Raw genomic sequence first — 15442 nt, forward strand, 5'->3', positions numbered from 1 at the left:
TACTGAAACTTAAGAATCAAAGTTGCTCTCTGAATGTCATCATGCTGATATTAGGGGTTAAATTGGTTATGAAAAACATTTTGAAATTACCAGTAAGTTGTCAGTACAGGCATGTATCTTTTACTGCCAGATTCGACTGCCCCAGTATTTCAAATGCACACTGAAAAGCGTCCCATGAACCCCAACCCTCAGTCTCATGCCTCCATATCAAACACCATTAGTCAAGCAAACAAATCATTCATCAGCATCTGTAGGGAATCTGAATCAGGTCAATAACTGAAATCTTTCACTGCTTACCTAAACTAAGCAAATGAAGTGAAGTCCAGCGAATTTGCCAGTGCAAAAGGCTTCTTAAACACTTAAATCAAGCCTGAGCATTTGTGATCAGACTTTATATTATTTATTTTACCAGGATCTAACCCTGTGAGATGTGATGTAGCCAACCCCTGTTCTCTTTTATTATTTTTCTTTACTGTAACGGGCTCCCAGCAATATATGATCCAATATATTTCACTGAGATAACATCCCCATAATCACGCACTGGGTGCTCTTATACAGAAGTACAAAGCAAACCGCCAAAAATAAACAGTAAAGAGATGGACTATATGTTACATCTGTCCTACCTTAGGCCATTTGGGGTTGAGAAGCCTTGCTTTAATTGCGTCCTCCAGGGCCCACTCATACTCCTGGATTTTCATATAGGCCGCGGACCTGTTGCTGTAGAGGATGCAGTTTTGCGGGTCTGCCTCCAGGGCTTCTGTGTAGAGTCTGATCGCCGTGTGGAAATCTCCTTTCTGACATGCCTGGTTACTCTGACGAACCTTCTCAATAAAGTCAGCTTTGCTGAGGCTAGGCCCATCGCAGCTCCTAACTCCTAATGTCTTGGTTCTAAAGATTGAAATCTGGAAAAAAATAAAAACACAACATAAATACTTGTGGCACACTGCTGTAGGCAGGCATAGAGCAAACATTTCCAAAGTATATAGTTACGGTTTTAAAAAGCATCAAACAGTTCACATGGAACTTCCATTTTTGGATTACCAGGTTCTTTTATACCTTCGACTGTGTGGTAAGAACGTAATAATAAGAAATTGACGAACGAGAGGAGGCCATCCGGCCCATCTGTCCTCACCCGGTAACTGATAGATCCCAAAACTTTGTCAAGATGGGTCTTAAAGGATCTAAGTGATTCATGACTTGGTAACCCATTCCATACCCTCACCACTGTGAAGAAGTGTCTTCTTCCCTTTGTCCTCAGTCTATCTCCACATAATATCGCTTGAAGTATTGGTTAGTGTTAACTCTCAACTCCTTCTATGGCAATATATATGCCACCTGTGGGACTACACTGCTATGTCATGCCTGCTTGTTCATTCACCAAGGTGTCATTTTTCCTCCTCAGGATCATTGCCCGCTTTCTTCATGCATTTCTTAAATCAAGACTTGACTACTGTATGCTTTTTTGGCAGTCCTTCCAAAAACATCTTATCAGAATTATAATGAATTCAGAATTCTGAGGCCCAGGTTGTGACTCACAGCAAGGCTTATCATCACGTCACTCCCGATCTGCTTATACCAGGTTGCCTTGTCCCAGAGGACTGAGCAGGATCATATTTAGGGCTCTTCACAGCCCGGCACACTTTTCTCTGAGTTGGTAGAGTGTTATGCTCCTGGTCCCAGATTGCGATTTGCTGAACATGACCTTCGCTGTGTTCCTTTCTTCTGTACCTCCACTTTGAGCTTGCTCTTTTAGTTGCTATGCCCCCAATCCATGAAAATCATTCCCATGGGTTAATAGAAGCATCTCTATTTGAAGGGTAAAAGCCATATTCAGAAAACACTTCACTTAATTGTTAATACCCACTTAAGTGTGCTACTCAGTGTGAAAAATCATTAACGCGGCACACTTAATTCAACACTAACAATCAAGTAGTTTCTGAATATGGCCGTAACACGTTTCATTTTGGCAGGGTCTAAACGAGATGATTTTGTAAACCACTCTGAGCAATTGTAAAATGTATGCGAGGCACTATAGGCATATGAGACAGATTATCATTTGATTATTGATTGATTAGAATCATCCTATATATGATTAGGAATAATTAGATTCTAAGAAGCAGCTGTGTAAACATTTAATCTCTCATCAAAAAATCAAGCAAGCAAAACAACAGATCTTCAGCACGACGTCTGGGGCTAATGCTAATGTTTATACTAGGTTGAGGAGACTCTCCGATTCCCTTTAAAGATGTTTGAAGTATTTCTGTATTAATGGAGTGGAATAAAGCATGATAATTATTCAACACAAAACAAATCCAGTGGTTGCTCTTGTTATTCTTTAAGTAGCAACACTATGTAACACAATTTTTGTTCCTGGGTAGTAAGTGTTATTTCCTAATTGCTTATGCCTCAAAAGTATAGAAAATGGCTATTATTCCCCACAAACTTTGCTTTTGTGACCAGGACAGTGATATTTTGAAATTTACCTATTTCCAATGAGAAAACGGGCGAATTTGTGTCTTTTCGTTCACATAAAGTCAGAAAAAAACAACATATGAATCCAAATTAACATGTATTTATACTAAAGTAATACAAAAATGACTACAAAAGATGTAGAAGTGAGTAGTTTTTCGAGATTTACGATTATACTGTAAATCACTTTCACGAATCAGCCCCCAAATGTAGTCTCCCATCATGTTCTCGTTATACTGTCCTTGGTAGCGGCATTCAAAGTCCAGTATATCCTGGTGGAAGCGCTCGCCTTGCTCCTCCGAGTACGCTCCCATGTTCTCCTTGAATTTATCAAGATGAGCATCAAGGATATGGACATCTTACAGCCCATCCTACAGGGACATCCTACAGCCCATTGTGCCGTAGTTCTTCACCAGAGTCTAAACCAGCTCCACATAGTTTTCGGCCTTGTGATTGCCCAGGAAGCCCCGAACCACTGCGACAAAGCTGTTCCAAGCCGCTTTCTCCTTACCAGTGAGCTTCTTGGGGAATTCATTGCACTCCAGGATCTTCTTTATCTGTGGTCCGACGAAGACACCGGCTTTGACCTTTGCCTCAGACAGCTTAGGGAAGAAGTCTTGAAGGTACTTGAAGGCTGCCGACTCCTTATCTAGAGCTCTGACAAATTGTTTCATAAGGCCCAATTTGATGTGCAGTGGTGGCATCAGCACCTTCCGGGGGTCCACCAGTGGCTCCCACTTGACGTTGTTCCTCCCCACAGAGAACTCGGTCCGCTGTGGCCAGTCCCGCCTGTGGTAGTGTGCCTTGTTGTCCCTGCTGTCCCAAAGGCAAAGATAGCAGGGAAACTTGGTAAAACCGCCTTGGAGACCCTTCAGGAATGCCACCATTTTGAAGTCTCCTATGACCTCCCAGCCGTACTCATCATACTTCAAGCCGTCCAGCAAGGTCTTGATGCTGTTGTAATCCTCTTTGAGGTGCACCGAGTGAGCCAGGGGAAGAGACGGGTACTTGTTACCATTATGGAGCAGCACGGCTTTGAGGCTCCTGGATGAGCTGTCAATGAAGAGGCACCACTCATTCTGGTTACAGGCGATTCCGATTGCCTCGAACAGACTGGTCACATTGTGACAGAAGCAGAGCCCATCTTGACGGGTGAAGAAGCTGGAAAAAGGTTGGTGACGCTTCCTCTGATCTGCGACTTGCACACTTTCATCCACTGCTTGAGCCTAGACGTCAAAAGCTTGGCATTGGACTTGGTGAGACCAAGATCTCTAATCAAGTCGTTGAGGTCTTTTTGGTTGGGGTAGTATGGGTTTCTCTCCTCAGCTCCACCTCTGAAATTGTCATCTGGATCTACAACGTCTTCCTCGCTCTCTGACTTGCTGCTCTCTTCTAAAGACGGCTGCTCTCTCTCCGGAGGAGTGGGTATGGGGAGCTCATGGCAGTGTGGCACCGGGGCGATGGATGAAGGAAGGTCCGGATGCGTGATAGCAGGTGCATTCTTGCCAGTCCGACGTTTGGAAGGGTACACCATGCAGAAGTAGCAGTTGCTTGAGTGGTCAGTGGGTTCCCGCCAAATTCTTGGGATAGCGAACTTCATGGCTCTCTTTTCCCCTCTGTACCATCCTACAAAAATACATTTATTTCACCCATGACTAATGTGTAAGAGATTCTCACAACATTTTTCATATATGATATATTTTTTCAATAACATTGAAAATTGTAAAACATTTTAAAATTAAAAACTTTTACAATTTTAGAAATTAACAAATTCTATAACATAAAATTCCGAGCAACAATTGTCCATCTTACCTTCCAGAGTTTTTTTTGCAGTGCTCGCAGGTGAAATGAGGTGCCCAGGGTTTGTCTTGATCCCCGACAGGCATGCCGAAATATGCCTTGTAGGCCTCACACATCTTAGCAGATGCTTCCACGGAGTACTTTTTCGCTCTTGTCTTGATAAATTGGCCGCAGACATAGCAAAATGCGTCTGCCGGATGCTTGCAGCCTCTTGATGCCATCTCAGAAAAATGCAGATATGTATCCACTTAGGCAGCTGGAACTAAACTGAACTGGTGGGCTTAAGGCCCCTGTATTTATACTACTATTTATGTTACTGGAAAGTTCTAGAAAGTTCTAGAAGTTACTCCAAGTTTACTCAGCACTGAATCTATCTGGAATGTTCTGGAAAATAGGTAAATTTCAAAATATCACTGTCCTGGTCACAAAAGCAAAGTTTGTGGGGAATAATAGCCATTAGGAAATAACACTTACTACCCAGGATCAAAAAAAAGAAAAATTGTTACACGGTGCAATCAACAACAATCTGACAGTGTGATTTTATATAGAACCCGCTGTGATCAAACCAACCAAAACCACTCTGATTTTCTTTACGATTATTTGTCTTTCCTCTTGAGGTTAATCAATTTGATTTCACACAGGGATTGAACCTATGGTTAAACTCGACAAAGAAATACATATCCCATTGATTAGTACTCAATTGTCAAGATGACGGAGAGACAGAATGTCTTCTTGTGAAATGAATACATTAATTAATAGGCTTCTTTGGTTTAAAATAATACCTGCCAACAAAAAAAAAACACCTTAAAGTTGAGATAAGCGACGTTACAAGCAAAGTTTCAACAAGTTTAGTAGCATGCATCCTTCAGCTTCTTATTCTAAATATATACTTCAAAACCTGGAACTAAAAGTATATCTGACTCAGAAATATTGCCATTTCATTTCTGTATGACACAAGCTCCTCCGAGAGTAGCAGGTAACCCATTCCAAGGTCTACAAATCAAAATGCTGGTGTTTTACAGGTGTACAACACACCTGAGGAGCCAGATCTACATTGAGCTGAGAGGTAATGCAGTAAAGAACAGAGTGCCAATGTAACTTGCTAGCTGCTTGACATTGTTTCGCCTCTCGTGTCTAAAACATTGATTTACACATTCACTGGTTTGCAGTTCTTTACAAGCATACTCTATCCATTTGCAAAGTACTTATAAAAGATATGTATTTGTTCTAAAGTGTGACAGTCTAATGCATTCATTATGAGTACTAATGAAAACCTCATAACTGTGGTTGTATTTACCACAGTTTCTAAATGTAAAACAGCTCACATAACACATTCCTTGGGTTTTTAATTTCCTAATGTTATAAATAAAATGTCTAAACATAAATTGTAATGCTTTTTTTCAGATTCATCAAAAGGGGATTAAAATAGCTCCATGATTTGTAAGAGGTCCTGGAATGCCACCCAGTTTGATCTCCAATAACACTGTTTTAGTTCAATAATCCCAGAGACCTTTGTAGGTCATTCCCATGGCAACGCTCCCAAGCGCTCAATTACTGTGGTGTTGATGACATAAATCTTGAAATAGTCTGCAAATGAATTGAAGAGGAGGTTGCAATTCTACACTTTTAACACACAATACAGATGCAATTTGAACAAGCAGCCATCTGTCTTCAAAACCCTTCAAAACATTTTCTTACTGATCTTCTCAAAATATGCATAGCTTGTCTTGCTGTTGATCTATGTTTCCAAACTTTATTTTCACTTTGACTTGAGTGAAGCTCATCTGGTTTCACTCTGCCCAATGCTGTCATTATCAGGAGCTATCATTTTGTAATTTCTTTGATTACATGATGTTAAATAAAATATATAAATATGTTCACATATATATATATATATATATATATATATATATATATATATATATATATATATATATATATATATATATATATTATTTTAAATGAATGCCTCAGTCTTAAAATTCTAGGTGATGCAAAACTTCTGGCCTAGCTGTATAGCATGATTTAAACAGATTTAGACATTAGAAACTAGGGAACAGGAAGCCCAAGTATGGGCATCCTGTTAAGCGACAGGTGGCTGAGTTGCTTATTTCATTGATGAGCAGTTAACTCAGCCACATACTATACAAGCACTTGGCAGAGAACCCTGTTTTAGATTCAGGCAGGAGAAGGCGGCCTGCAGGAGCTGCTACAAAGAGCTTGTTATTTTGCCTGTACAACTAGATGATTCTTTGTTACTGCTCCAGTGGGAGCAAGGCTTTTGTGTTCTGTTTTGCTTTTGTTAAAAGTGTTTTGTTTTTCTTTACATTCTTTAATAAAAGTGCTCACAAGAGCTAAGACTGCATATTTGTGTGGAGTGCCACACAGCCTGAGCACTAGGCTCGCAGCTTCACAGCCAACCAATACTGAAATGATGAGCTTTTTCCAGTAGGTTAAGTTACATTCTCCATGTGGCAAGTACTTTAGAGATTACAAGAAGAATGTTATGATAAATGTACATCAGCAAGTTCAAATTCAAGTGTTAACTGCTCAGTATAACATTGCTCCCAAGTTTCATCAACTGGAATGCTGGGCCCGACTGCGATTAACCTGACCTCTATAATTAAAACTGCATTTTGGAAAAAAAAAACAACAACATTGGCTGATTTACAATTATACTTGCAACTTGAATTAAGAACCCATCAATCAATGGAGTGTAGATACTCTCTGACCTCTACAAACAAGACGGTCTTGTGGTTGACAAATGTGCAGACACAGAGGACTCTAGTTTTGTGCTTTGCACTGAGGCCAACAAGATTGACCTTAAACCAAATGTCACAATGAGTTTTATTTTGCGGGTTGTACAAAGACTGTCGCGGGTCTGCAGGTTTTAATGACAGTTTGCCAGTCTGACCTGTGATTGCAGCTCGCTTGGGTGTGGTGGTGGAAAGACAGAGATATATCCAATTGACGTAAGCAGTGACGGTGTTTAGATTATTAATACAGGGCCCTCTTGTGTAGCAAGTTCCTGAAAATCTAACATTTAACAGTGCATGTGTGCCTCTTTAGGGTATGTAAGGTTCGCTCCACGCAACATCTGAAAAATCAAATGCTTAGCTTCACTGGCAGCACAAACTACTTTAAAATCCAGTCCTATCATAAAAAATACACTGTATCCCTGCCAGCCCAATGCACAGGTGAAATCAATTACTCCTGCATTAATCATGCAAGCGCTTGCGTGTCTGTGTTGAGCCCTATCGGTCGTTTGGACTGCAGTCAGAGCAGAGGTTAACCCTTCAGGACCAGGATTACTTGTTCTTAGTTCCTCCTCGATCTGGGCAGCTTGAACCTCATGAAATACGGCTTCAAACAGAAATATATACATTTGAATTCCTGTTGACGCTTCTCATCATTTTCAAAGCACAACATAAAACGATGTGGGAGAGAGCATCCCCGGCTCTTCTGTCACTTCAATAGTGTACTTGTTTATCAAGTTGTCCAGCGCTTATTTCTCTTTCAAACCCTATGCTACAGGGATATATAGGAGAAGGTAGGTCACAGTGTTTCAAAGCTCCATGATAGCGTTTGTTTCATTAAGCGCCAGTAACACTGTTATTATCCTCTATTTACATTGTGGGCACTAATACGTGCTTTCATGATCTTATAAATGTTAGGGGATTGAGATTTTGTACATAAATTGCTGTCACATGTTTCAATTAAAACCTTATTTTTAGTATTGCCAGTTTGATGATAAACTGTGCTTTAATAGCTCTTTTCGCCTTTGGTTTTAAAGACCTATAAAAAAAATCCAGGCATGCTATACTCTTATTGTTATAATTGTATAAGAGTGTAATTTGAATTAATAGCAGTCACTTTAAAATAAAATAGTTGCTAGCTGTGATTTGTATATTAATGCAATTACATATTTTTAATAAGAATGTTTTAATTGGTTTATGTTATTTACATTATAACATGTATTTTAATATACACGTAGTGAACAAAAAAATGGAAACACCAATCTAAAGTCACTTAATAGGACATTGGGCCACTATGGTATCCCACTCTGTGGAGTTCTCGGCGGACCGTTTTTAATGAAACCGGCTGCTCACGCCCCAGGTTGAAATTTGCAATCAACTGATCTGCAGTTGCTCGCCTGTTTTGCCTTGCACTTCGAATTAATGCACGGATACCACGATCCTGGAGTATGTGTTTCCGCCCACTGTTGCCCTTTGCTGATGATGTTTTTCCCTCGGAGTTCCATGCCGACATCACCTTAGACAGCGTTGCTCGTGAAATATCAGCAAGTTCAGCTGTCTTGGTCACTGAAGCGCCTGCCAAACGCGCCCCAACAATCACCCCTCTTTCAAAGACTGAGGTCTCCTCTTGCAGCCATGCTAGCCGTAATTATAGGCAACCAGGCCTGTCCAGCATTTTTATACATGACCCTAAGCATGCTGGGATGTTATTTGCTTAATTAACGCATGAGCCACACCTGTGTGGAAGCCCTTACTTGCAATACACTTGGTGTCCCTCATTTACCCAGGTGTTTCCATTTTTTTGTCCACTACCTGTACTTGTTGCTCTGACATTGCCTATTTAACTGTGTATAGGTGAGTGAATAAGAGCACATGGCTGTGATTGTATTATTTTAATTTATCATTTTTCAGACAGAGCGAAATAAAAAGTTACCATGAACCCAAACCTGCGAGAGGGGATGCTGTTGGTTAAGAGAGCAAAGAGGCTAAAAAACACAGCACAAAAATGGATTATTATTATTTCCTTGTGGATCCATGTCTTTCAATTCCAGAAGAACCTTAACCTGTATCTGATAGGTCACATGACCGCAGAGATGATGAATATGGATGGTAGCAAAAGCACTGTTGGCTGACTTACTGGGAATGTATACCCAAAGGGATATGACATTGCTCTGCGAAAGCTACGAGGAATGCTTTCATAAACTATGCAGGGCAAGCACTGTTTATTTAAAAGTATTCCTGTGAATAAAAAAACAGTTTGATATTCATGAAAGCGTTGTAGACTGTGGTTAAAGAAGCAAACAATAGCCTCAGGCCGTTTCATGAATATCAAACCCCATTGTATTTATACACTTTAATATTCTTCAAGCAACTTCCTCCCATCATAACCCTGCCTGGTTACATGCCACTCTGGAGACAGCCCTCCTTTCACTGCTCAGCTGGGGCAATGACAGTGCAACAGGAGGCAATGATTACACAATGCACCAACGAGAAGTTATTACGTGTGAACATCTGGAAGAAATGAGTGGAGACAAATCAACTCACAAGAAAGAACACACATCAAATATGTGTCAAAGTATTCTAAAAAGTATCAAAAACATATTTGTGTCCCTGTATATAGAGATATATAATAACAGATGTGTACAAAACGTATTCCAGAACATAGGTGAAATCTCCACCATTAACTTTCATCGGGGTTTGAAATCCTGCAATACCACGCCACAGTACACAAACAGCAGAAAGAGTCCATTGACATAATGACAATAGTTTGCTGCCAACTGAATACATGATTCCACTGAAGCCACACTCAGAGTGGAAGCAGCATACACTCTAACAGGATTTTTCTTTAATGCAAAGGCTGGCCTTATAGGAAAGACCAAAGCAGATGGACACACTACAGTATATAAGTAGCGTATTTAGAGACAACCCTCTCTCTCACTAGTAAACCCTGATTTTATCCACTTGATTTTCCCTTTAGTTAATCGTTTAAACATGCATTTTATGTATTTCAAATAATGCAGTCTAAAGTCATCTGAAATAATCAAATATATCTGCTGTACACTTAACATTGAATTTATTCTATTCAGGTCATCTATATGACATACAAGAATGTTTGACCTTTTACCTCCAGGTCCTATTTGCAGTTTTTAGTGTTCTAAGAATTTTTGATCTGATAAACGGATACATTTTACAGTGACTGAGTTAAGTACAAACTTGTTTCCTATCGCTTCTGAACTAAATCAGTAAAACAGAAGCAGGTCATGACAGTCATTAAGTAGCCCCAGCCAATGTTTTCACCTTTCTAAAGCAGGAAAGGATATACTGATTTAGAGACACAAGGCACAGTGCAGATGCTATGAGGATGCTGTTTGTGAAAGGTATTGGCTGCAGACACTGGAAAATACACGACTATGTGATGAAATGTTGAAGAGAATGGCTTTATCTCCTAGTAACATTACACGCTTTCCAGACTTTAGATTTCCCTTGCCTCAACAGAGGAAGTCAACTTATAGAAGTCTACTCAATTGATCCAAACAGTGGCAAATATAAATACTAATCCCATTTATAATGTATGTTAGGGCCAAACCAGGCATTTTACTTGAATGCAAAAAAAATACCCTTAAGAGACTCATACACACTGTCAGAGCTTTTGGATTAGTCCAAGTCCTCTTATTTTAAAGGTGTAAACGATGGCTGTCGTTAGATCCGATACCTCTAGGTCAATTCTAGACCCCATACTCGTGACAGGACAAAGTGAAGCCTGTTTTAATGATCTAATCAGTGGTGGTCAGGCCAATTGGACAGATAGTTTAATCGAATAGCCCCACACTCTGTCAGCTAGTTTCATGTGAAGATTGTAAATCAAGTGTTACTAAGCATGAATACAATAACACATCTTAATTACAATTTGGAACATACATTACTGTTTCCCGGAAAAACATGTGGGTAGCAACACCACCACATTGTAATGTGTCTAACCTTACCAGTTTCTAATATTCACACTTACGTTTCAAAGCGTAACCCCAGCCAGCTAATCATAGCTGCTGTTGTATCTCCATAAAGCCAATAAACAAATGACAAATGAAATCAAGCTGGGCAGGCACCTCTAACCAGACAGAACAATAGGCCAGTGTGCGCAGTCTGATATAGTTTTGAAAGTGCCTAGTTACACCCACAAACACGATACAATATAGTGGTTTAGAATCTAAAATATAGTTTTAATGAAGTGGTGTAAAGTAAAGATATACAAAGATGGATGAGAAATGGAAGGTTTTTCTTTTGAAATAGTGGTGCTATTTTGTTTATTGTAATAAAAACATGCAAAAGGATAATAAATGAAGGAACCTACAGTGCAAAAATAAAATACTCAACCCATCATAACAATGTCAGAAGGACGTTAGGCCACCATGTGCACAAATGTGATAATGATCTGTTCAATTGTTCTGGTGGATTACAGGATTACTGGGGTGGGGTCCTAAATAAAGAATATGCTTACTAGCATAACAATCTTGTCCATTTTGTCTGATAAACTAAAATAGTAGACACAGAGTGGTACATTTTCAAAGATGACAAGGGGTTTAGGAAGGGGTGTAACTCGTGCCTTTAGATGTTTAAACGAAGGGTCTAGTGTAACAGCCATTTTCAAAACCATCAAATAGCTGAACCGTACAGGTCTGAAAAATCTCAGTTATCTAAAATAATGAAGTCAGTCTTGTAAGATTGTAATGTTTTACATTAATTGTGACCATTTTAAAAACTCTTTAGATGGCAGAAAAGGGATAAATCATTAAGGCTCTCTGTAATTCTGCACCCAGCAAAATGTGCTTGTTTTTCTTGTGATCAGGATAAGATCTGGTTCTTTTGTGGTTCAAAGGGCCCCTGTGATCTCGGGCGGGTGACCCTTGTTTTCAAAGTGTTGTTTCCACTTTAAAAGCGGACTGTGAGCGCAGGTGCTAAGCAGGATCAAACACGAGAGAAACCGGTTCTCACATAGACAGCCTGGGCTACAGGTGTCGGCTGGTGCAACTCCAAGGAAGGGGGCTGGCGTTGTTCTATATTTAAACTCTGTAGACTTGTATTTTGGGCACTCAGTGTTTTTCCATCAATAGAGTCCTGTAGGATCTGACCTGCAGCATTGTTCTGTTCAGGATTTCATGTGATTGTGTTCTGTCTTTTTTGGATTTGCTTTGTTCCGGAACTAAACTGTTTTGATTGAAGATTATCTGAACAAGACAGAATTATTATTTTTAAGAAATAAACGAACCATACGGTCTTCTTGTTCTTTAGAATCACTGTGTATATCATCTTGTTTCAGTCATCACATCCCTGGTGACTTTTTAAAAGTCAGAAGTTTAAAGCTCCTCTTTGGACACAAATCAGCTTAAAACATATCTCTATAGAGACACATAGAGACAATGCAGGTAGATGGTGTAAGTCAGGCCTCAAAGGCACAGTCAGTTTCCTCATTTAAGATCACTAAAGCTCTTGGGGTTTTTAGATGATAATGTTAGTACTGGAAGTTCTGTTATTTTAGGATACATACAGATGTGTCCTATATATCCCTGTCACGGGTTGTTAATAAAATCATATTCACTCTATACACTGCATGAGCTTCCACATTCCAAAAACCATTTTCCCAGGTAAAGATCTGAGTTGGATCCAAAGTACCCCTTCCCGAGTCCTGACACTGCAGCACCCTGAAAGAAAGCATTCTCCCAAAGCTACCTGAAGGACATGAAACACTCTTCCTTCCCAAGTCCTGACACTGCAGTGGCTCCAGGACCCTCCCACACGCTCTCCTGCAGAGGATTCTGGGAACTCCACACTGGATAATTATTTCCAGCTGAGATAGAAGAACTTGGAGTCAGCATGGGCACTAAATGAAACACAGACCTAGAGCTAAACAGAGCTCAGTTTTAATTCAGACAATTGCTTATTGCTTGAGATTCAGGGTATAGAAGCCCCACAATCACGTATTGGGAGAAATTGTAACAAGCGACGGCATACCCAACCTAAATGCTCCCAAAGATTTACAAACCATGTTTTGTTTATTTTGCAATATATATTCGCTTCTGTTCTTCCCTTTACCTGATGGTCTAGAGACTGTTTGCGTCTTTTGATCTTCTGTTAGACTATATTTATACTATTATTTCTAATTGGCATTTCACTGTCATTCTCAATGATTATTAGTGTGGTGAACCTGTTGTGTGGAAATAATAAAGAGGCGAAAAAGTGATTTCACCAAGTACCCATTTCCAGAGACTCTGCCAGGCCTAATCAACTATGCCTGCAGCACGGCGACAATTAGCTTGGAGAGAGACTCACCAATAACTTTATAAATAGTTAGCTTGAGAGAGAACAGCAGGGAGGCTGGTAGCCTAGAGAGACACAGAGGTCTGTGACGGGGATTTTTCTAAATAAGGAGAGAATACGCAGGGTATCCGTACATTCCTTATTTTGTTTAAGGCTAGACTCGGTTCAGAGCCTGACAATTAATCTGGTTTTGAAATCAATTCGAAACTTTGATTAAACTTGGACTGGGTACAGGAAGGTAGTCTATTTTTCTATTGTTTTGCCAAGGATGGAGACCTCTTCTGGACAAATACTTTTCTCAAGAGGCTCAAATCCACATCACAGATACACAGTATTATCCCAGCCCATGTGTCTGCTTCAGGATCTCACACTGTCTTAAAATCTATGGCAGTGTAAATACTTTGAATGACTTGAGGTAGTAACCGTTAGACAGTTTTGTTACACTAACTTCAAACCACAGCTAAAATAGTATACGGATCACATTCACAATTTGTTGCTATATTTCATTCCAGGATATCTTTCCTGCCAAAAAACAAGGGAATACAGGAAAACCCTGTGTAACTGGGATTTGATATTCTTGGTGGTTCAAATTATTATCTGTAGAACTGGCATTTTGTGTATTATTGCAATGTTATATGATGCCACTTGCACGCACAGTGTTTAAGTTTAGTATTACCAGGCTTTTTTTGTGTCTCACAACCCAGCCCTCTGCACAGTCCAAGAACCACAGAGCAGTGTGAAGCAGAGTGCTTGTGTGTGGCGCAGGTAGGGACCCTTACACTTCACATGAAGGGAGATTCAACTTTCTGTTTGAAATGACACTACCATAGCAGGGTTATATTAAAACAAGCCTAATAAATGCATGTAAATCTAAATGAAGCTGCTGTTTAGACTAACAAAGACTGTCCAAGTATGACATCTTGCATAAGACCCTGAGTGCAACAGCAGAGAATTTGAATCTGGAACTCAGATAACGTGATCTCCAGTTCAAACACTCTTGGGGTCTGATCATTCACAAAAAGAAATGCTGTCACTACTATTGAGTATATGGAAAAATCCAGAATGTCTGGATTCTGTTTTCTGGAATGATTAGAGAGCGCAGTGGTAAAGCTGCTCTATAATCTCTATACAAAATACTGCAGACAAGGGCAATGCCATCTGAACAAATTACTGTGCTGGCAGAAAGAATGCTGCATGTCCTAAAACTCAAAGCCAGCGGATTAAAAAAAAAGAGTCAAACTGCAATGGAAAAGGCACTTCTACATACCATCACAGAAAGAGCTGAAGTTAGAAACACACAGCGCGTCAGCCGGGTAAAGATGCGACGTACAGTGCATAACAAGTGGCCAAGTTAAAGGGTAAGTAGTGGGGTTCCGAAAAATATAGCGTTACACGTCCCCATGTGTTGCTACAACTGTTTAAATAACATACCTGTCATTTTTCTTTTCATTGTTAACATTCTGACAACTTTTACACTTATGACTTTAAAGTCTGTTTCAAAATGGCCGCTCTAGTGCACTGACAGTGTAAGGATTATTGCCCACATTGTCAAACAGGTAACACAGCAATAACGATCCATGATGTGGTACGGAACAGAAAAGCCAGAGCACTTCCTATGTGTTTTTTTTCACTTCCTGCAGTGATTTAGAGCAGTGACCCTACATGTGGTGTGTGGAGAGTCAGGCTCATCTGCATGTTAGCTTCAGATTTAGCTGGCAAAATTATTATTATTATTTTTTTTTTTTTTGCGAAAACCCACATTTATTTTTTCAGATTTAATTGCTAAACGATAATGTTTTTCAGATGTTAGGTAAATGTTGACTCGCCAAGTCTAAAAAATAAATAAATAAATAAACAAAATTCACAGATTTATTTGTTAGAAACACAGATTTAACATGTCAGCTAACTGTTGACTCGCACAGTGTAAAAAAAAGATTTATACACTGATTTTAAATGTTGAATTTGTGATAAGTGTTTTCAACATTAATCAATTATATCTGAAAGTACAAATTTCAAAACTTTTAAGAAATGTGTACATTTATGTTTTTAGCTAAATCTGGACTTTCTGTAGTTAAATCTAGGTAAAAAAAACACCAGTTAAAACA

At 39.5% G+C, this 15442-nt stretch overlaps 1 protein-coding gene across 2 annotated transcripts in view; it reads right to left on the reverse strand.

Moving 5' to 3' along the window:
• The window catches only part of LOC117426928 (tetratricopeptide repeat protein 28-like), a 435334-nt gene that overhangs the window by 398000 nt on the left and 21892 nt on the right, over positions 1 to 15442 (reverse strand). For both annotated transcript variants that reach the window (XM_059033326.1, XM_059033325.1), the window contains exon 2: positions 624 to 902. In XM_059033326.1, the coding sequence (XP_058889309.1) occupies positions 624 to 902 (279 nt within the window). The remainder of the gene's footprint in view (positions 1 to 623; positions 903 to 15442) is intronic.

The sequence above is a fragment of the Acipenser ruthenus genome, chromosome 11, assembly GCF_902713425.1.
Source record: "Acipenser ruthenus chromosome 11, fAciRut3.2 maternal haplotype, whole genome shotgun sequence".
Classification (NCBI taxonomy): domain Eukaryota; kingdom Metazoa; phylum Chordata; class Actinopteri; order Acipenseriformes; family Acipenseridae; genus Acipenser; species Acipenser ruthenus.